Below are 23,037 nucleotides of genomic sequence, written 5' to 3' on the forward strand. Positions count from 1 at the left end.
GGGCAGGGGCAGCCCCCAAGGGAAAATCCTCTTAGAGAGGAGTAAATCACATCTGCACAAGGAGAAAGCCAGATCCCATCTGCAGGAGGGGCTGGACTTGATGATCTTGAAGGTCTCTCCCATCCTACACATCCTGTGATTCTGTGTTTTTGTGATTCTGCCAGCAAAGAGGGAGTGCCAGGAGTTTTGGAAGGGCTTTTAACTTCACACCTGGCCTAACTAAGAGGAAAACCCCCCGTGTCTAACCCCGTTTGTGGTGTGGGTGTATTTTCCATTGGCTCAAACAGAGCACTCACACTCTGGGGGACAGGAGGCCACCAAGAACGGTGGGAGGCCAAAGCCTTTTGAGCTCCTGCAGGTTTTTCTCTCACCCTCAGAGTGTGGATTGTTAACAGACACAAAACCATGCCTGGTTTGCACCCTGAGCACCACGGGGAGCAGATCTCCCTGGCCTGGAAGGGGAGCTCCTGCCTGAAACAGGTGCCAGGGCAATGGGAGGATGTGTGAAGGGAAGGTGACAGACTCACCTCTACTTTCATCCCTGCCTGGAAGCTGATGCCGTCAGGGATGGTGGTCTGGAAGTCAGCAATGGTGTAATATTCCTCTTCCACTTGAGGGGGCACGGGAGGCTTAGGCAGGTTCAAACCACGGGGCTGGGGCAGGAAAAACAGAAAACCCATCAGTGTGTTTGTACAGCAGGTGTGACACCACCTCCAAACATGGGGACAAGATCCCAAACAGTGACCAGAGCTCCCTGCAGGGCTCCCCTCCCTCCCCCTGTGCCCTCCCACACCAGCTGGAACTTACTATGGTGAGGTCTCGGCGAGGAGGTGGCCTCTGCCTCATCTTTGGTGACTCTGTGGAGGAAGAATTCCAGATGCTGTTGAGTTTCTGGCTCAGAGAAATTGAGCCAGAGAGAGAGAGAGAGAGAAATTGAACTAGAAAAAAAGTTTCAAATGATGACCTTGCAGACAGACCAGATATTTTGGAGGAATAGAACTGTGAAAGGTGTATTGTAGCAAGACCCTTGTGAGGTACTTTAGTAGATAATTGACTTTAAGGCATGAGCAGCATTGTGTGGCCAAAGCTGAGAGGCCAAAAAATGCTTCTAATGGATTGTAATTAGGAAATAGTTTGGCATCTGATTGTGATGGCGTGAATTATAACATCTGCACCATCCCACCCTTCTCATGAGACTGAAAATGGAATAAAATCTTTTAAAACACCTCTCAGGAGCCTCATCTCTGGGTCAGAAAAAAGTGTTTTTCCAGAACTTACTGCGTCGGATGTCGGCGCTGGGCAGGGCTCTGCTGTCCATCCTCCCGTCCCTCGGGGCCACCAGCCCCTCCTTGTCCCTGCTGGCCACCAGCTGTTGCCTGGAGAGCCCGTCCAGGTCCAGGGCACTCGAGGGGGCCGAGGAGCCCGAGCCCAGCTTGGGTGGGAACACATCCCCATTGCCCTTCCTGAGGTAGGAGGCAGGAGCCCAGCCCTCCTGGCCCTGGTACCTGTGGGGACAAGGACAGCAGTGTCACTGTGGGGACAAGGACAGCAGTGTCACTGCTCAGAGCAGGGACCAGCCCTCCTGGTACCTGTGGGGACAAGGACAGCAGTGTCACTGTGAGGACAAGGACAGCAGTGTCACTGCTCAGAGCAGGGTTCAGCCCTCCTGGTACCTGTGGGGACAAGGACAGCAGTGCCACTGCTCAGAGCAGGGCTCAGCCCTCCTGGCTCTGGTACCTGTGGGGACAAGGACAACAGTGTCACTGCTCAGAGCCCCTGGGACACACCAGGTTCTCCATGGCACAGCAGAGCTCCCTCATGACTAATGCTCCTACACAAGCTGGCCCCAGCCAGGGCTCAGGGAATGCTCTGAAGTCCAGTTTTCACCTCAGCAATGGCACCAGTTCAGGAATGAAGAGCTCTGGCAGGGAAAGCAGAGGGAAAAAACAAAGTGCTGCTGCTGGGATGGCTGTACCTGGTGTTTGGAGAGAGCACAAGCTCTCTCCCTACTGGCAGCCTGGATCCTTTCCCTGCTCTAAATCTGTTTAGGAGAGAAACCAGCCCTGTGACCTGACTGAAAATCCACATCCACAGTGCCCCTGCCATGCCAGAGCCTCTCCCCTCTGCCTGGGCTGCAGCCACTTCATTCAGATGGCACCAGCTACTGAGCCTCTAATTGTACTTTGAGCTCCTGTGGCAGCTCTCCTCAGCCTCAAACATCAGTGGATGTGTTTCTGGGGCTGTGCTGCTGCCAGGAGCACAGGTTCAGTGTGAGGTTAAGAAAATTGCAGCCTGTGCTCCCACCCTGAGCACGCCCGGCCCGTTTGCTCGACCACAAAGAAGAGGAAATGAGCTTCCAGCAGAAAACAACCTCAGCTTGGGATGAGCTTTTGGCTCAGCACACCCTGCACAATCAGAGTTAGCCCAGACCTGGCCATTCCCTCCAACCAGAGCCTGCCCTGGGGCATTTGTGGGGTTTCCCATGGGCAGGATGTGACACCCCACTGAGGCTCTCACACCTTGGCACTGCTGGAGGACACAGCCACCCCCCAGCACAGGAAATCAGGGAATTTCAAAGATTCTCCACCAAAGCTGTGCTTGAACATCAAATTTGTCAGGATGGAGAGAAATGAGTTCTGCTACTCTGCCCTGCCCTGCTCACAGACTTGTTTTGGGACTGGACATCTCAGCCCCAGCTGCAATGCCTGGGACTGTTGGAGCCCTTGACACTGAGAATTTCAGATTTTCTGTGCTCACAGGCACTGACCCCCAAACAAACACCACATTTGACCTGAGGCCGTGGAAAAGGCTCCCAAAATTAAGTGACAGCACTGGGATTGTGGGTGTGTAGAATGAATAGAAGTGTGTGATATCACAGGGTGGAAAACTTGGAGTTTAAGGGTTTAGAATACAGCGATATAGATATAAAGCAAGATGGAGGATTTAGGGCTGAGGGTGAGTCCTTCTTTTTCACCTTCTCCTTCATGGTTAAGGTGGGATTTTATAATTGGGTAGAAAAACTGCATGGCAGGCTACAGGTAATTGGTTATTGGGTTAAAAAGTCAAAATAATTTAGGTGTAATTTTATAATTGTACAGTTTATCCTTAAAAGTTTATCCTTGGACAGTTTATCCTTGTAGAGAGAGACACGGGGCTCCATTTTTAGGTTGTTACCTAGAAGTGCTGTAGAACTCATGGTTTGTGAGACTGTAACAGAGATAAGAATTAATAAACATCTGAATCCAAACAATCCAAACAAGAAATCTGGCGCATTTAATCCCTGGCAAAAAGAAGATCAAACACAACATGGGCCAGTACCTGATTTTCCACCAGCCCTCCAGGTTCTTCTGGATCACCACCACCACGGCCCCTTTGTCCAGGTTCATCTCATCCTGGTCCCTGGCAGTGTAGGGGTAAATGACCGTGTACTTCTCCTCTGTTGGGGAGAAACAGCAGTTTCATGGAGGAACTCTTTGGTGGGAACTGCCCTCAGCTGAAAAATGGCCATGAAGTGCTTCATACAAATGGTAATTCTTTGTCATTGAAGTGCAAGCACACACAGAGATACACGACTGCTCAAAGGGAAATGACAGTGAAATGTGTTTGGAAATGTAAACTTTGGAGAGCTACTCTGGCCCAGGAAGTTCTCTAAAATGTTTTATCCTTTCCCTTAGGGTTAAAGACTTCACAGCTCATCACAGAAATTCTTCCATGCATCCATTCCAGCTCAAATTTCATTCTCAGAGTCTCTAAAGAGGAAATGTCCTCTGTAAGGGGACAGAAATCCCACAGGCATGAGGGGGCAGCCCCCTGCACACAGAGGTGCCCTCAAACTGCTCTAGAGCAGCAGATCTGTAGGAACTTCACCAGAACATTGGTCAAAGCCATGTGGGGAGCCTGGAGAAGAACCTGCTGTCCTGTCCACCAGGACAAGGGGTGTTAAGGAGGGATGTGGATGTTTTTCCTTTCAGGAGGAAGGAGAAACATCCTCAAAGCCATGCAGACATGTCAGACAAATGGGTCCCTCCATCCTCCCCTCTCCCTCAGCCTTCTCTCTGTGAAGAAACACAGGGAAATAATTCCATGTGCTTCAGCAGTGTCACAACAGGGTAAAGGCTATTTGGGGAAAAATTTGCCTCCAAATCCACCTCTCTGGACATCCCCCTATCCCCACCATGTGGGATTTGTGTTCTGGGAGTGGCACAGCTCTGGAAGGGTCTGATTTCCCACCCCCTTCATGCAGAGGAGACCAAGCAGAGAATGTCCTGTCACATCCAGCAAGACAAGGTGACTCTTCTGCTCCTGACCCCACCTTGAGGCACAAACCCCAGAGCTCATGGTTAAACCAAGAACTAAGGCAAGAATTCTGCACTTGTGTGCTGGGGAAAAGCAGGAACTGCAATTCCTGAGCCCAAAACAAGCCATGAGAAGGAGCAGCTGAGAGAGGAGAGGGAAATGCACACGAGGAGCCTCAGGGCAGGCTGAGGAGCAGGAAGGGCCCACCCTGAGGGCTGACACATGCACAGCAAACCAACATGCACACACAACACAGGGGCAGCCAAGAAGGTTCTCTGTGTGGTGCACCTTGACCCCATCCAGTGGTGTACAAGTCCCCAAGGGTCCGGCGGCGGCCGAGGTGCCTGGGCAGGGACCAGTACCTCCATGGCACTGGGGACAGCAGGGTGGGCAGGCAGGAGAAGGACAAGAGAGCACGTAAGGAGGTGGAACTTCAGCTCCAGAGGGAGACAGGGCTGACACAGAGAGTGGCACAGAGATTCTGCTCACTTGGAGCCCTCCCCAGGCTGAGCCCCCTGCACACCCAGATGAGGGGCTGAGCCAGGTCCTGCTCTGCTCTGGGGTCACTGGGAAGGATGTGTTGGCCAGGGACAGGCTGGAACCTTGTTATTCCCACTCTGTTCTGCTCATATTGAGCTCATGTTCACTATCCAAGGCCCTGGGCTTTGCTCCTCCTCCAGGACAGGTAAAACAGCTCCCTGGGCTAAAAGGGTGCACTGGGGTGAGCATTCCCTGGAGGTGGCACCTCTGTGGATAAGCAGAAAGGCCAGTGGATGCACCACAGGTGTCCTGCTGCAGCACTGGGGATCATTCCTGGGGTTTCATCCCTTTTTTCCCAGGTTTTGTTCCTGGGTTTTTCCTCCCCCAGGGAGGGGGATGAAGTGCTTCCAGCAGAGGAAGCTGGGGCAGATGCCTCCAGCAGCTTCTTACCTTCATCAGGCTGCATTGAGAGCTCATCCTGGACTCCATCCTGGGCCTCCAGGCAGGTGGCTGGCACCCAGCCCTGCTCCTCCAACGTGCTCACAAACCACCAGCCTGAGGAGAAAACAGCAGGAGGCTCAGCCAAGGGCTCACACCAGCCAAAACCTCCTTCCCTCCCTCCAAATCACATCCCTGGGGGGCTGTGACCCCTATCTTGCACCTCCACGGGAAACTGGGCTGACCCCAAAGGAGCAGAGCCAAGCACAGGAGAACTGCAGCTGAGTGACATCTAAAAATCCAATTCCCTCCCCAGGAAAATCAGGAGAGGCTCTGAGAGCTGAATGGCTCCAGCCACTGCATTTGCTTTTGTGTTTTTTTCTGCCCCTTCATGGCTGATTTTCCCTCAGTGCGGGTCAGCAAGGCTGGGCTAATTAGCAGAGATGAATACCCTGCGTGTGAATCGACAGCCGAGTCCTGCTGCGCTCGCCTTCTCTGCTTTTGGTGGAAACAGCAGAACTGAAAAGCTACGAGCAAATGCAGGATTTAAAACATCAGCTCTCCCAGTGGAAGCCCAGGCAGCTCCAGAGAGGCCACAAGCAATTCTGGGTCCCCCTCTGTGTGTCCAATCAAAACCAACGCTTGCTGTTCGTTATTAAATGCACAATTTGTGTCTTTAGGGGGGAAAAAAATAAAGACTGAGTGTTGCCCTCAGAACCCCCTCAGTGAGTCATTTAGAAAGATAACTAGATGGTTGGGGAGGGAATCAGCTACCTGCATGGGAGGGAAAAGCAAGGCTGACCTTTGATAAATAAATGATTCTCCACAGCTTTTGAGCTGGCTGTGCTAATCGTTTCATTTGCTTCAGGCTTGCTTTTATTTCTCTGGTTCTCAAACAGAGCTGCTGGTGCAACTGATCCTCTGGGGAGCAGCTCTATAGAATGTTTAAAATCTATTTTTCAATCTATTTTCACTCCCCCCAGAAAAAAACTTCTGTGAGCTTCAGGGAATAAATCCTCCAGAAGGTGAGTCCAGGACAGGGCTCAGTCCCTTTGCAGAGGTTAAGAGCAAGTTTAAGTTTTGAAGCAAGCGAAGAGCTGGGGCTGCTGCTCACAGGGATTGTGAATGCACCAAGGGGGCTTTCATGGCCACTCTGTCACTAAAACCAGCCTGCCAAGCCCAGGGATGGTTTTTGTCCTCAGGATACATCAGCCAAGAAGAAGTTCACACAAAGTTCACACTGATGAAGGCGGACGGTGCCAGGCGCTCAGCACGAGGGGAAACCACCCCCAAAACCTCATCCACACTCAGAGAGCAGAGCTGCTTCCTCCACATCCCACCTCAGCTCACCATGGGCTGCCTGGGGGCTCTTCTGCTTCGGGAGAACCCTGAGAGCCTGTTCAGCCCCAGAACCCTGCACAGAGCCCTGCTGCCTGTACCTGATTCGTTCTTCTCAATGATATCCACCACCTGGCCCACGCTCAGGCTGATCTCCGAGCTCTCCTGCTTCTGGTAGTCGGCCACCACGACATACTGCTCCAGCACCAGGGGCTCGGCCAAGGCACAGTCAGCTCCTCCTGCACAGGGGGGGACAAGAACCGACCCATGTGCCAGGTCAGCGCTGTCCCCAGCAGCTCCAGGACACCCCAGGGACCCCAGCGTGACAGGGGTGAGCCAGAGGGTTAAGGAGGACAGAGAGGGATCAAACCAGCAGCCAGGTGAGGTGGGGACAGCCAGGTGAGACCTTCTGCTGCTGCCCACCAGAGCATCCCATCCAAGCAACCTCCACCAGCTCCTTTAGGGACAGAGCACGGCAACAGATCTTCCTTTTCTCTCCCATCCCGATGGGAACAGCCAGCCCACCTCCTCCAAATCCCTGCTGAGTTCTGTTCATTCCCCTTTACCCATTTTTTTGCCTAGTCCTGACCATCCCTCGATTTGGGCAGCCTGGGGTTTTGGGGACCCCTCTTGTGCCCAAAACACAGAACCTGCAGTGGGTTCAGCCAGGCTGAAGATCCCCAGAGCCGGGGTGGGAGGTGTTTGTAGGACAGGGCAGCATCCCCTGTCCCCACAGCATCCCCTGTCCTCTCTGCATCCCCTGTCCCCACAGCATCCCCTGTCCTCACAGCATCCCCTGTCCTCTCTGCATCTCCTGTCCCCACAGCATCCCCTGTCCCCACAGCATCCCCTGTCCTCACAGTGTCCCCTGTCCTCTCTGCATCCCCTGTCCCCACAGCATCCCCTGTCCTCTCTGCATCTCCTGTCCCCACAGCATCCCCTGTCCCCACAGCATCCCCTGTCCTCACAGTGTCCCCTGTCCTCTCTGCATCCCCTGTCCCCACAGCATCCCCTGTCCTCTCAGCATCCCCTGTCCTCTCTGCATCCCCTGTCCTCTCTGCATCCCCTGTCCTCTCAGCATCCCCTGTCCCCACAGCATCCCCTGTCCTCTCAGCATCCCCTGTCCTCTCTGCATCCCCTGTCCTCTCAGCATCCCCTGTCCCCACAGCATCCCCTGTCCCCACAGCATCCCCTGTCCCCATAGCATCCCCTGTCCTCTCTGCATCCCCTGTCCTCTCAGCATCCCCTGTCCCCACAGCATCCCCTGTCCCCACAGCATCCCCTGTCCTCTCTGCCCCACTGTGTTCATCCCCTGCTCTGCTCCGCTCCCTGCCCAGCTCCTCCTGCTGCACAGCCCAGTGTCCCGGCAGGAAAAACGGGAAAAAGACCATCCCGAGGAGGAGCAGAGGGGACAGAACACAGCGGGAACAAAGCGTTCCTGCGGCCAGAAACAGGAGAGCCGGGAGCTGCGGGATCGCCGGGAACGGAGCTGGACCGGCGGCAGGTGGCACTGCGGGATAAGGCGGGATAACTCGGGGATAACCGGGATAACCATGGGATAACCGGGGTTAACCATGGGAAAACCGGGACACCAGGGTAACCATGGGATAACCGGGATAACCATGGGATAACCGGGGTAACCATGGGATAACCGGGATAACCATGGGATAACCGGGACACCGAGTAACCCTGGGATAACCGGGGGAACCATGGGATAACCAGGATAACTGCGGGATAAGGCAGGATAACCGGGGTAACCATGGGAGAACTGGGACACAGGGAGAGCTACGGAATAACCGGGACACCGGGGTAACCATGGGATAACCGAGATACCAGGAGAACTGTGGGATAAGCCAGGAACTGGGAGAACGGCAGGATTACCGGGGTAACCGTGGGATAACCGGGACACCCAGAGAAAGGCGGAATAACCGGAGAAACCATGGGATAACCGGGACACCAGGAGCAGTGTAGGATAACCAGGACACCGGGAGAACTGCGGGATAACCGCAATAACCATGGGATAACTGGGACACCGGGAGCAGGGCAGGATAACCAGGACACCAGGGCAACCATGGGATAACTGGGGTAACCATGGGATAACTGGGGTAACCATGGGATAACCGGAACACTGGGAGAACTGTGGGATAACCGCGAAAACCATGGGATAACCAGGACACTGGGAGAACTGTGGGATAACCACGGTAACCCGTGGGATAACCGGGACACCAGGAGCAGTGTAGGACAACAAGGACATCAGAAGAGCTGCGGGATAACCGCGGTAACCACGGGATAACCGGGACACTGGGAGAGCTGTGGGATAACCACGGTGACCATGGGATAACCGGGACACTGGGAGAGCTGTGGGATAACCACGGTGACCACGGGATAACCGGGACACTGGGAGAGCTGTGGGATAACCACGGTGACCATGGGATAACCGGGACACTGGGAGAGCTGTGGGATAACCGCGGTAACCACGGGATAACCGGGACACTGGGAGAGCTGTGGGATAACCACGGTGACCATGGGATAACCGGGACACTGGGAGAGCTGTGGGATAACCACGGTGACCACGGGATAACCGGGACACTGGGAGAGCTGTGGGATAACCACGGTGACCATGGGATAACCGGGACACTGGGAGAGCTGTGGGATAACCACGGTGACCATGGGATAACCGGGACACTGGGAGAGCTGTGGGATAACCACGGTGACCATGGGATAACCGGGACACTGGGAGAGCTGTGGGATAACCACGGTGACCATGGGATAACCGGGACACTGGGAGAGCTGTGGGATAACCACGGTGACCATGGGATAACCAGGACACTGGGAGAGCTGTGGGATAACCGCGGTAACCACGGGATAACCGGGACACCAGCAGAGCTGCGGGATAATCACGGTAACCATGGGATAACCACGGGTCCTGGGGAGAAACCATCCCCCAGAGAAATGCAACAGCCTCTCACATCCGTCCCCACGCCACAGACACCAGTGTCCCCTCCAGAGCACAGTCCCCTTTCCCCACGGGCCAGGGCTTGGAGGACACTGCCAGGGCTCAGTGTCCAGCTGGGAATTCCCTGGGTCACATCCCCATGAACCGGGCACGGGGCACTCAGGAACCCAGAGAACCACAGCACTTCCCCAGCTGCCTCCAAAACCCTCCAAGAAGCACAAAAATCTCAAAAAAAACCCTGTCCAGGACCCCTGTCTGCCTCCAAAAACCTCCAAGAAGCACAAAAATCTCAAAAAAACTCTTGTCCAGGACCCCTGTCTGCCTCCAAAAACCTCCAAGAAGCACAAAAATCTCAAAAAAACACTCTTGTCCAAGACTCCACTATAATGAGAGGAAAGTTAATTTTACAAACAATTTGGTGGGTGAAGGGATGGGTGTTCACAGCTTTGAAATGGTTTTTAATGTCTCTCCTGAGGGTTTGGTAGACACGGGAACTTCTCTGATTTGAATTTTATGCCAAAGGGGGACCAATTTGGCCAAATGTTCTTTTGCTGAGGGGGGAAGATGAGGAGATGCATTTCATTCAACCACTCCTGGTGAACGTGTGTGTGAGGTCATTGCAGTCCCTGGTAAGGGTGACTTGAGGCCATTTGGGATTTCTGGGGGTCATTGGGGTCCCTGGCAGGGGTTATTATAATTAATTTTGGGTTTCTGGGGATCATTTGGGTTCCTGGTAGGGGTTATTTTAATTCATTTGGGTTTTCTGGAGATCATTGGGGACTTTGGTAAGAGTTATTTTAGTTAATTTTGGGGTTTCTGGGGGTCATTGGGGTCCTTGGTAAAGCTTATTTTAGTTCATTTGGGGTTTCTGTAGGTTTGAGACCCTGGTAGGGGTTATTTTAGTTAATTTTGAGGTTTCTGGGGGTCATTGGGGTCCCTGGTAAGGGTTATTTTAGTTAATTTTGGGTTTCTGGGGGTCATTGGGGTCCCTGGTAAGGGTTATTTTAGTTAATTTTGGGTTTCTGGGGGTCATTTGGGTCCTTGGTAAAGTTTATTTTAGTTCATTTGGGATTTCTGGGGGTCATTGGGGTCCTAGTCAGGGTTACCTGAGGGCATTAAGGGGTTATTTGAGGTCATTGGAGTATTTTTTTTTATTGATCAGGGGTTACTTGAGGTTATTTGAGGCCCTGATCGGGGTTACTTGAGGTCACAGGGGTTACTTGAGGTCATTGGAGTATTTTTCAATTGATCCAGGGGATTATTTGAGGTCATTGGAATCTTGAAAATGATAAAAAATTATACAAAAGAATCACACACCTGATTGCAGGTGCTGAGTTGAGTTCACAGGGCCTGTGCTTTACTCTGAGCCTCAGATTTTGGCAGGGCAGAATTCCCACCTGGGCCAGGCACAGCAGAAATAGGGGACAATCCCCTCCCAGGCTCCAAGGGCTGTGAGATTCCACAGAGGGAGGGGATTCCTTGGGACAACTGGGTGAAATGCAGCAAATTAATTCAGCCTCATGCCAGGAAGGAGTTTTCATGGAAAATTCACCTGCACCAGGAGCTCCTCAGTCACATCAGAGGTCTCAGCCCCTCAACAGACCTTTCCTAGGGGAGAATCTGTTTCAGAGAATGAGAAACCTCATCCTCACCCCAAAGGACAAGATTTGGCAGGTCCTCAGGGTTCCCAGGATGTTCTGCTGCCTCCTGGAGAAGTTCTTCTGTCCACGAGGCCACAACCTCTCTCTCCCAGCTGGTTCTGAGAGTGCCAGACCACAACCAAGGTTCCAAATGAGCCACGGGTGTTATTTAGAGGAGAAGGAAGGAAACTGTCTGTGTCCATCTGCTATAAACAGCTCTCTGCAGAGCTCCAGGTGAGCTGGACAAATGCACAGGATCTGGTTCCCCACACCAAAACCCAAAGGTGGGGCAGCAGAGTTAAAAACAGCCCCCCAAAGTGAATGGTGGAGGCTGGGACTGGCTGTTCCAGCAGCTCAATTAAAGGTTTGTGCCTAAAGGGATCTGAGGATCTACCCAGCCCCTGAGAGAAGAATAACAACTGTAGGAAGAGGTAAATACTCCCCTCTCTGCCTCCCTGGCTGTAATTACACCTTTTCCTCTGAGGCTATTTGGAGTTTCAGCAGCCAATTCCGGATCCTCCAATGTACCCATTAAACCAGCCCAGAGAAGTGGTGAGCTGAGCTTGGAGGAAGAGGTAGGAGTTAATTCTGGGAGCATCTTCACCTGCTCTAATCATCTTTAAACCACAAAAACACACCCTGGGGTGAGCAACAGCATCCTGGGCAGGGCCAGAGCTGAGCTGCCCAAAATAGCTTCTCTGGGAGGTGGGAGACAGCACCAAAGCTCTGCAGCTGGGAGGGGAGGAGGGATTTGTCCCACAGGAGAGGGGGTTTGCAGTCAGACTGTGCATCCTCAGCTGTGACTATGATGATTTCACGGCCAAGAAAAGGGGAATCCATCAAGTCAAGGCACCACTGAGGCCCTTGGGCTGGGCTGGGCTGGCAGGAGTGATGCTCAGCCTGGAGGCAGGAGGGACACTCAGCTCACCCCAGATCTGCTCAGAGCTCTGACCTCACTCTCAGCCAGCCCAAAAATCCCTCCAGGTTTTGTTTGCCCACAAACGTGGCCTCTGACCCAAGGGGTGAGATGGACAAACCCAGCAGGAAATCTCACAGATTGTGATGTTTCCAGCCTTTCCAGCTCCTGGCTTTGCCAGTGCCAAAAGTGAGGGAGTTCTGGCAGAGTTGGGACTTTGGTGCTCCCAGAGGGAAACAAAGAGCTCAGCACTCAGTCAGGGGCACAGCTATTTGGGTTTGAAGCCTCCAGCCTTTCCCTTCTTCCAAAAATGTAATTCTTTGGGTAAAGCCCCTTCCTCCTCTGCCTGTGTGGATCAGATCCAGAGTTCCCAGGACACCCCTCTTCCTCCAGATCCCAGGGGTTTGGGATGATCAGTTCTGCAAGGGGGATCCTCCTCCTGCTCCCACTGAACACTGGGCTGAATTCTTTACAAACCCTCTCATCTCTCCAGGGATTCCTCCAGAATTTGGAAAGCAACCACATGGAAATACCATTCAGCAGTGGAGTCTCAGAGAGCTCCCCCGAGGCTGCTGTGTTTTCTCTGCCTCTCCTCAGACCCCACAGTGTTTGGGGTCTCTCTGTTACTGCAGGGACACCCCACAGCACAGCAAAAGGGACGTGGGCACACAAGAAAGCAGCAAAAACTAAATTAGCAAAGGGGCATTTGAGGTCTCTGCCAGCCTCCCTGGGCAGCTCCACCCAAATATAAACTCTGGAGGCAGCTCCAGGTTCTCCTGCACCAACCCTTGGCTCTCCATCTGTGCTTTCTGTGCAACTGAGAGAACAGAAATACCCAGAACAGTCTCGGGGACTGAAGGCACGACTACTTTTAGACATCCACTAAATCAGTGGCCAAGGCAGAGCCCCAAAGTCTGGGGAACAATCCACCCCCTGCAATCTGTGCAGAGCCCACGCCCCAGGCTCAGGCAGGTGGGATTTACCAGTGCTGGTAAAAAAAGCTGAGCAAAGGGAGGTTTTATTTCCCAAACCCTCCTCGAAACTCCAAATGTCATCTGAGTCTCGTGGTGAGCACAGGAGCAGCACTTTGACCCACTCTGCATCCCAGTGTTTGCTCAAATCCCATTTCCCAACCCAGCCTGCTGCTGCCAGGGCCTCAGAGCTCCTTCCAACACCACTCAAGAGCAGTTCAACCCCCCCCCTCTGGCAATTGGGAAATTGTTTCTTGGAAAATCCTCGTGATTTCTGCTTGTCAGCAGCTGTTGGATGACCCTTCCTCGGGGACATCCTGGACTGAAGGATTGTTGGGGTTTTTTTGTGCCTTTGCTGCACATTTGCTACCTCAAATCAGGCCTGGCTTGAGGAGCCAGTGAACCATCAGGGATTTCCTCAAGGTGTAGAAGGAATTGGGGTGGCAGCAGCTGAACCAAATCCTGTTTGTGCTGCCAGGAAAGGCGAGGCAAGGCAGTGAGATGAATCCCTGAGCACGTCTGGCACGAGGCACCAGCCCTGTGCAGTGTTACTGAGAACAAACACCTTTCCCTGGTGGCTGCTGCCCATCCTGCCCTGGAGAGCAGGCTCTGCCCTGGATTTTATCCCAACTCTTCCTTCTCAATGGAGAACTCCTGCCTCTCTAACAGGCAGCGTCCTTAAATTCAATTTTGACCTCATTGGACTGAGTTATGCAGCAGAAATTTGCTTTCTCTTCTCAACCCTTCCTTTCTCTCATCCCCAGCACTTCAGGACAGAGCCAGGCTGGGCTTGAAAATGGCTCAGGAGAGCTTTAAAATGAAAAAAATAAAAGGAAAAAAAAACCTCCCTTCCTTCCCAATGTCCTGCTTGAACAGAGAGCAGACAGAGACTGAGCAGAAAATGATTTTAACCATTCCTGGTAAAATCCTCTGAGTCCCACAGCAGAGCACTCAGCCCATGAGGACACATCAAAACCAACATCAGACCTTTCCATCTGCATCCCCCCAGCAGCCTCAGTGAAGACACTGGGACACCCCCAGCTCCTGGGGGAGGGGTGACCTGCAGCTCCATGGGAAAAGGAATCCATTGGAATGAAATCTTTGATTCCTCCTGTGCCTCTCCTCTCTCCTGCCAGAGGAGCCCCCTCACCTCCAGGTGAGTTTGCTCTCACAGCTGATGGCAGTGCCAGTTCTCTGCCCCAAATCCTTCCCACCACTGATTTTAGCAGAACCTCCACGCAGCCAGAGCTCAGACCTTCCTTCCCAAAGAGCCTCACCCCATTTTTTATATTTTCTGCAGCTCCAGGAGCTGAAAGATGCCCCCTTAACTCGTGAATCAAAGGCTCTTCCCCTCCTCTCTCCTGCTCTTTTTGGGAAGCTCAAATACCCCAAAACCACAGCAACAGGGAGGGCTTTCAGAGATGTCCCCTGTCATTGTAGGACACAAAAGACAGATGAGAGACTCCAAATATTTCAGAAGGCAAAGAGCAGAGAAAAAAGGCCTTATTGTCTCATTCTTACTGCCTTTTATAAGGTATTCCCATACAGACTTAACATGGTTGGGGAATAGGAACATCTTTTTAATCCCATTGGTTAAACCAGAGAAACAGCAAAACACCACCTGGAGAAGGATTGTTCTGAGGAAGGAGAGTTGTTTGCCAGGATTGTTTTGAGAAGAAACTTTCTTGATTTTTTTTTTCCTTGGGAATAAATCAGCAGCTGCTAGCAGGCTGAAAATCTCTCAGACCCAGAAATATCAGGAGGAGTAAAGGTGGAGCATCCCAGGCCCAGCCAAGGCTCCCAGATGGTGCCATGGTGAGGGAGAACCCTGGTCCTGCTGCACCAGGAGACTTCCAGCCCCACAGTGCCCCCCAGGCAGCTCAGACCTTCCTCTGCCCTCCTAAAACTCACCATCCCCACCCCTGCAGACCCTCAGCAGGACCTGGGGCACGTCCCCTGCCCGTGGAGCTGCACCAAGAGCCAAGCCCCAGCCCCCTGTGTGCCACCAGCCACCACAGAAAGCCAACGGGGGAGGTGACAGCTTGTGGCCAGGGTGACAAGCCTCCTGCCCCCAGCCCAGCTGAGCAGTGTCCCCCCAGGGAAAGGCAGAGCAGAGCAAGGAGCAGCTGTTAGTACCTCTGTGCAGGAAAGAGGCCGTTCTCTGGATAATCCCTGATGGGGAACAAAAGGACAAGGGGAGACAAGGCATGAGGCAGGGAGGGGATGGTCCAGCAGTGGGCACAACACCTTCCAGGAGTGGAGGGGAGAGCTGTGGGTATCTGCCCCACCTTAGGGAGCACCACAGAGACTCAGGGGATGAGGGATGGGGGGCCTGGAGGCTGCAGTGGGGTCCCAGTGGGTGGAGGGGGTCCCTCCATGGGGCTGGGGCCTCACCCCACAGCAGGACAGCTCGGCTGTGGGTGCAAGGAGGAGCTGGTGCAAGCAGCAGAGAGGAAAGGAGTCCTTACCAGACTTCTTCTTTCCAATGGGCTCCCTGTAAAAGAGAAGGAAGAGTGTCAGCAGAGCGAGGGGACAGCTGGGGTGTTGGCTGAGTGACAAACCCAGCCAGGAGGGCTCCGGTGGGGCCACTGAGCTCCCTCCACCAGCTCATGTCTCCATGGGCATCACCCACCCTGCAAACAGCCCCTGCTCCCCTCTTTTTCTTTACAAATTCAATGTTTTGTCCTTCCCTCTGTGGGTTTTGGGTGCTGGCCTGGCCTTAAATCTTCCACTGAGCCACTTGGTGCCACCTCAGGCACCTACTCAAGGGAGAACCAATAAAATGAAATAAAATGCAGAAAGATGGAGTGGAAACAAACAGGTCACTGTTACAGACTGGAGCCTGTTGAGTTCAGAGAGCTCAGACTGTGCAAAGACCTGAACACCAAACACATCCCAGGAGCAGAGACCAACAGAGGGATCTGTGGGGCAGAAGAACATCCCAAAGATTTCTCATCACGGGCAGCACTGCAGAGCTAAATTAGGATTAATTAAGAAACCCCATTAAAATTCCCCCAGGTCAGAGGTGTGAGAGGGAAAGGAGGCAAAGCAAGGCTGGAGTGCAAATAAACAGAACATGGTTACAGACTGGAGCCTGTTGAGTTCAGAGAGCTCAGACTGTGCAAAAACCAGAACAACCACGTCCCAGGAGCAGAGACCAACAGAGGGATCTGTGGGGCAGAAGAACATCCCAAATTTCTCACCACAGGCAGCATTGCAGAGCTAAATCAGAGATAATTAAGAAACCCCATTAAAATTCCCCCAGGTCAGAGGTGTGAGAGGGAAGGGAGGCAAAGCCAGGCTGGAGTTCAGCAGGTGGGAATGGCACCCTGGTGCTGACAGGAATCCCTGGTGAGTCTCCCCTGCCTCCTGCTAAAGCCATCACTGTAACTCACTCCCTGGCTGCTCCCTCTGACTGAGGGGGCAAGGAAGGAGCTGCAATTTCACTTTGCTGCTGGGATGTTTCCTGGCAGGGACACAAAGAGCTGCAGGTCTGAAGGAGGAGCAGCAGCCTTGGCCCGAGCAGCTCAGAGGGGACAGGAGCTCAGACAAGACAGGAAACAGCAATAAACTCCCTCCTCCTCCTCGGATCCCCGTGGAGCAGGGAAGGGCAGCAGCAAAACTCACATCCACAGCTCGCTGGAAACTCATGGCTCCAGCAGAGGAGAAGAGAAAACCACTCTGCCTTCCACTGAAAATCTCATTTCTCTCCCCAGCAGCCACAGCAGTTATGAGGTATCAATGCCCAGCTGTGACAGGAGGACACCAAGCAGCCCCACAGGGCTGGGAAAAGCCAGGAATGCTCCTCCAGCTGCTCTGAAGGGTTGACTGGAGCCTCACTTAGAGCTCTGAGCCAACTCCACAAGCTCAGGGAGCTCAGCTCAGTTCCCTTCAAGAACCTCATAATCCCCTGAAAGGAAACTTTGATACATGGAGAACTCTTGGCACATTCAACAATCCCCCTGCCATGTTTTTGGTTTTTTTTTTAGGAAAAGAGAGTCAGGTTTCTCAAGGATCTTCTCTAGGCAGGATCCCTGTGGATCCTGGGGTGGGGAGGAGTGAGGTGGGGAGCACAGGGACTCAGCACAGTGAGCAGACTGGGAGGGAAATTAAAAATAAAGTAAGATAATCATTAAACTGCTCACTGCACGATGCTGGGGACACTGAAACTCTTCATGGACTCACAGGGTCATAATTCAGGCCAGAAATGCCAATTTTAGGTCATTAATTACAAACTCAGGTCTAAAGAAGAGTTGTTACAAGCTGGTTTGAGTTTATAAACTCTTTCCTAAGGCACATTTTGGTGGCTGCTGGGCCAGGCAGGTCCCAGAGCTGCAGGGAAGAAAAAAACCCACCTTGCAGTGGGACTCACAGGAGAAAAGTGTCCCCAAATGTGGCTTTGGGGACCTCAGCATTGACCCTGCTGCCCTTCCAGCTCATGGAATAGGTGAAGGTCTGGAGCACCAACACAAAGAAAACAACCCTCAGCTGCTGCAAACCCACACAGGAGCCACGTCAAATGGGATGGATTTGAGGTCAGCATTCCAGGAAAACATCTCCCTCATATAAAAAAATATATAAAACTCAACCCTCTCTTGTAAAAAAAAATAAAATGCTGCTGTAATCCAGTAATGCCACCAAAATAGCTGTCAGGAGGGGGTTCATCTCCTGAGCATTGAGATGTTTGCAGAACTGCTGGAGGCGGGGAATGGGGTACAAGAGAGCCCTTTGTTTGGGACAAGGGATGTGGAGCAAATGCTCCAGCTGCACTGAAAGGAGCCCCTGTCCCCACACTCCAGGGCCACTGCAGAGTCAGCCAAGCTGAGCCTCAGGCTCAGAACCTGCCCTGGCAGCTCAGAAATCCCAGTGCTCTGTCCAGGGACTTGGCACTGAGCAGGTTTCTGCAGGGATTTTGGTATTTTCTGTCTGCTGTCACCAAGGAAAGCCAGTTCTCAGCAGGAAGGGGAGGAGGAGGCTGGTTTGGAACTCCTGGTGAGTGTGTGTGCACTTGGCATCAGGAGAAATGCAAACCCAACAGCTCTGTGTTACAGGCTGTGAGCTGTTTGGAGAGCAGGACACGGCCCCAGAGCCACAATCCAGCAAGAATCCTCATCCAAACCAACATCCATCAACTCCTGGGCCTCTGGTTCACCAGCAACAGCTCCTGGAGTGCCTTCTGCAGCCCCTCCATCCCAGAGCAGGGACTGAGCTCAAACCAATGACTTTTATAAGTGTTTTATACATGGTGGGATACTCAGCTCCCTGAAAAACCCAGGGAAAGATGCTTTGGATTGAAGAGGTTTCTCCTGGCCACTTTTAGAAGTGTTTTATACATGGTGGGATGCTCAGCTCCCCAAAAATCCCAGGGAAAGATGCTTTGGACTGAATTGGTTTCTCCTGGCCACTTTTAGAAGTGTTTTATACATGATGGGATGCTCAGCTCCCCCTAAAAAAATCCCAGGGAAAGATGTTTTGGGTTGAAGAGGTTTCTCCTGGCCACTTTTATAAGTGTTTTATACATGGTGGGATGCTCAGCTCCCAAAAATCCCAGATAAAGATGTTTAGGATTGAAGAGGTTTCTCCTGGCCACTTTTATAAGGTTTTATACATGGTAGGATGCTCAGCTCCCCAAAAAATATCCAGGGAAAGATGCTTTGGATTGAAGAGGTTTCTCCTGGCCACTTTTATTAGTGTTTTATACATGGTGAGATGCTCAACTCCACAAAAATCCCAGGGAAAGATGCTTTGGGTTGAAGAGGTTTCTCCTGGCCACTTTTATAAGGTTTTATACATGGCGGATGCTCAGCTCCCCCAAAAAAACCCAGGGAAAGATGCTTTGGATTGGATTTGTTTCTCCTGGCCAGGGGAACATCCTATCCCCATGGTGCCTCTGGGAGCAGCACCACAACAGCCCCTTCCCCACCAGAGCCCACCTGTAACTGTGGAAAACAAATAAATAACTGCTTGGTGATATTAATAACATGTTAATCATTAATATTAATCACTTATTGATAACTATTAGGGTCTTGCTTCTCTACAGAGTTAACCTCATGTCCCACAGCTGGAGTTCAGCTGGAGGAAAGAGCAGCTGAATGTCTTGACTCAGCAGTGGCTCCGTGCCCAGCCCTTCAGGCTCGCCCAGCCTCCCTCCAGCACCTCTGCTGTGGTTAAAACCAGCTCTGAACTGCAAAAGGGTGGCTGGGAGGTGAGGGGGGGCACACAGCAGCCTCCCACCTCAGCATCCTGTGCTGCTCAGACCTGCTGAGAGACGTGGGGAGCAGGAATTTGATGATTTTTGTTCTTTGAAGCTGCAGGGCTTCCGTCCAACAGGGAGGAGAGAAATCCCACATCCCCCAGGTTGCTGACTTTCCAGAGATTTTTTTCTTTTTTTTTCCATAACCATTTTTCTTCTCCTTCTCCCCTCACTGCTGTTCACAAATTCCTCTTGTTTCAGCCTCACTCTGACCCCTCACTCTGGGCAGCCCCGTGAGTTGGAAAGAGTGGAGGAATTCCAGTCCAGAGCTTGCTGGCCTGGGATCCACATCACAAAAGCCACCAATTGTCACTGCCAGTGGAAACCAGGGCCACCTCCCTCTGCCCTCCTGTTTGATGTGGGCTCTCCAGGCTGGAGAACACAGGAAACTTGGGGATGAGGGAAAAGCTTCACCTCCCTCTTCCACCCACCAGGCTCCTGTCTCAGCTCCTCTCCTGGCTGGGACATCCTGCCCAGCTGGGAGCAATGGTGGAAGGAGGAGGAAAAAAGTCAGAATTTGATGCTTTTCTTCTCCTCGGTACAGGCTTGGAGAGCAGGTGTGAGGTTGGGAAGGGCTGAGGAGCTCAGCTGAGAGCAGTGAGCAGTTTGTGGGGCTCAGCACTGCAGGAAAGGCAGGAGAGCCCCGGCTCAGCCCAGGGAGAGTCCAGCTCTGGGGAAAACAACACCACAGAGGCCTGGGGAGAAATGTTTGGGCTGTCCAACCTCCTCTTTCCATTCCCAAACACTGCCAGAACCAAGGGCTGAATTCCACAAACTGCAGTTAAAGCAGAGCTCCATGAACTGCAGTTAAACAGGAATTCCATAATTGCAGTTAAACCAGAATTACATGAACTGCAGTTAAAGCAGAGCTCCAAGGAGTTAAAGCAGAGCTCCAAGAACTAGAGTTAAACCAGAATTCCATAACTGCAGTTAAAGCAGAGCTCCAAGAACTAGAGTTAAACCAGAATTCCATAACTGCAGTTAAAGCAGAGCTCCAAGAACTACAGTTAAACCAGAATTACATGAACCGCAGTTAAAGCAGAGCTCCATGAATTGCAGTTAAGCCAAAATTCCAAGGGCTTTAGTTAAACCAGAATTCCAAGGGCTTTAGTTAAACCAGAATTTCATGAACTGCAGTTAAACCAGAATTCCATGAACTGCAGTTAAACCAGAATTCCATGGACTGCAGTTAAAGCAGAGCTCCAAGAAATGCAGTTAAATCAGAATTCCATAACTGCAGTTAAACCAAAATTCCAAGGGCTTTAGTTAAAGCAGAATTCCAAGGGCTTTAGTTAAATCAGAATTCCATGGACTGCAGTTAAAGCAGAATTCCATGGACTGCAGTTAAACCAAAATTCCAAGGGCTTTAGTTAAAGCAGAATTCCATGGAGTGCAGTTAAAGCAGAATTCCATGGACTGCAGTTAAACCAAAATTCCAAAGGCTTTAGTTAAAGCAGAATTCCATGGAGTGCAGTTAAAGCAGATCACCCAGCACTGCAGCCAGCTGTGGCCCCTGGCAGGGTTTGACATCCTGGGGGATGTGAGTGAGTGCAGCCTCACCTGCCCCCCAGACAGGACAAGCACAGGGGGGATCCAACAGCACCCACAGGCACGTCCCCTTCACTGCCACCCTGGTGGGCAGGGGGTGACCAGAGGTGTCACCAGGGAAGGCAAGGGAGGGGACAGGGAGCAGGAAGGCTCCTGTGACTGAGCTGACCAATCCTTTTTCCCCTCCCTCACTCCCACCTTTCAGCCACCCAACATAAAAATCTGCCTTTTCTTTTTTTTTTTTTTTTCCCCTTTTATTTTTTTTCCCTTTTTTTTTTTTTTTTTTTATTATTTTCCTCCACTCCAGTCACGGCCTGGCTCCCTTTCAAATTCCCAGAGCAAAGTATTTATCTGCTGGATGAAGGATGACATCCGGCCAGAGCCCAGCCACGCCACCAGCTCTGATCCAGCCCAGCCGTCTATCACTGCTCCCATCTCGTTATTGCTGAGCTGGAAGCCTGCCAGGCCTCGGGAATGGGCTCCCAATACCTCCACAGGAGACAAGTCAAGGACTTTTATTAATTAGCAGTTTGAATTGTGGCTAATAAATACCCTGCTGGCATTCAGAGTGGGATGGGGGGACACGGCGGGGACGTCCTTGAGATGCTGGAGAGGTTTGGCTGCTGGGACAAGGGGCACCCACTGAGCCCCTCTGTGGGCTGTGAGCTTGGATCTCCTCCCTGGAGAGCAGCAGGCAGGGAAACAGCTCATGGAGAGGAGGAGAAAGGGATGCAGCACATGGAGAGAAGAAGGCAGGGATGCAGCACATGGAGAGGAGGAAGGGATGCAGCACATGGAGGAGAAAGGGATGCAGCACATTCTCCATGAAAAAGAGCAGGCAGGAGAGGCAGAACATTCTCCATGGAGAGAAGAAGGCAGGGAAGCAGCACATGGAGAGAAAGAGAAAGGGATGCAGCACGTTCTCCATGGAGAGAAGGACAAAGGGAAGCAGCACATTCTCCATGGAGAAGAGAAAGGGATGCAGCACATTCTCCATGAAAAGGAGCAGGCAGGAGAGGCAGAACATCCTCCATGGAGAGCAGCAGGCAGGGATGAAGCACATGGAGAGGAGGAAGGGATGCAGCACATTCTCCATGGAGAAGAGAAAGGGATGCAGCACATTCTCCATGGAGAGGAGGAAGGGATGCAGCACATTCTCCATGGAGAGAAGAAGGCAGGGATGCAGCACATGGAGAGAAAGAGAAAGGGAAGCAGCACATTCCCCATGGAGAGGAGCAGGCAGGGAAGTAGTACATGGAGAGGAGGAGAAAGGGAAGCAGCACATTCTCCATGGAGAGGAGGACAAAGGGAAACAGCACAACCGCCACTGGATTCAACATCACCCACTCGCCCACCCAGCCCTGCAATGGCCAAACCCTCACTAACACACTGAATTTTGCACTCAGCACCCTGTGGATTGTCCCACCACAAGAACATGTTTAGGACTGGGCTCCAGCCAGTCCCTTGTCTCTCAGAGCCAAAGCAGGGAGGTGACAGGGGATGGCACTGAGGGCTGCAGGGACAGAGGGCTGGGAGCTCCAGCTCAGGGCTGCCCCACTCAGCACCCAAAGGTCTCCCCCCACACCTGAACCCCCTGGCCACAGTGCCCACTCTGCCTCATTCCTCAGCCTAAAAGACAAAATAAAGGTGAGGAGAGCAGGTGTGAGGCTGAAGCTGCCCGTCCATCCCCCATGGCTGAAGGTCCCTCAGCTGCAGGCGGGTCCAAGACCTGACTCCTATTGCAGAGCAGCTCCTGCCCCTCATTCAGGGCTTAAAGAACCATGCACAGGCAGTTCCCCACATCCTAAAACAGCCTCACCCTAAGATACACCCCCTCTGCTGTCCCTGCAAGCTCATCTTGTCCTGGTGTCCCTCACTTGCCCCTGGGCTGAGCTTTCCTTGAGGGATGACATTCCCTGAGAAATGACCTTCCCTAAAGGATGACCTTCCTTGAGGAACGACCCTCCTTCCCTGAGGAATGACCTTCCCTGAGGGATGACCCAGGGGGCAGCAGGTTAAGTGGTGAGCAGTATCTGGCCAGGACAGACCAGAGCATCAGCGACAGGCAGCAATTAGTTAATGGGCTCTGGGGCTCTCAGACCAATCTCATCAGTGACCATGAGCTGCAGGAGAAATGATGACAGGCCAAGCCAATAGAAATAGGAGGAAAAGCAAAGATGGGGGAAGGGGGAACTGAGAGA

The 23,037-nt window shown here is 52.4% G+C and overlaps 2 protein-coding genes across 6 annotated transcripts in view; both read right to left on the reverse strand.

Annotated features, from left to right (window-relative positions):
* The window catches only part of SH3PXD2B (SH3 and PX domains 2B), a 78,388-nt gene that overhangs the window by 6,468 nt on the left and 48,883 nt on the right, over positions 1-23,037 (reverse strand). The window contains exons 6-12 of the mRNA XM_083872096.1: positions 15,504-15,529; positions 6,654-6,791; positions 5,227-5,331; positions 3,319-3,436; positions 1,279-1,505; positions 808-857; positions 528-653 (exon numbers count right to left, since the gene is read on the reverse strand). Coding sequence (XP_083728222.1) covers positions 528-653; positions 808-857; positions 1,279-1,505; positions 3,319-3,436; positions 5,227-5,331; positions 6,654-6,791; positions 15,504-15,529 — 790 coding nt within the window. The remainder of the gene's footprint in view (positions 1-527; positions 654-807; positions 858-1,278; positions 1,506-3,318; positions 3,437-5,226; positions 5,332-6,653; positions 6,792-15,503; positions 15,530-23,037) is intronic.
* Positions 17,045-23,037, reverse strand: part of SH3TC2 (SH3 domain and tetratricopeptide repeats 2) — a 317,636-nt gene continuing 311,643 nt past the window's right edge. For all 5 annotated transcript variants that reach the window (XM_083872091.1, XM_083872087.1, XM_083872085.1 and 2 more), the window contains one exon: positions 17,045-17,054. The gene's annotated coding sequence lies outside the window, so the exon portion shown is untranslated. The remainder of the gene's footprint in view (positions 17,055-23,037) is intronic.

The sequence above is a fragment of the Zosterops lateralis genome, assembly GCF_965231275.1.
Source record: "Zosterops lateralis genome assembly, chromosome: 14".
In the NCBI taxonomy this organism is placed as follows: Eukaryota; Metazoa; Chordata; class Aves; order Passeriformes; family Zosteropidae; genus Zosterops; species Zosterops lateralis.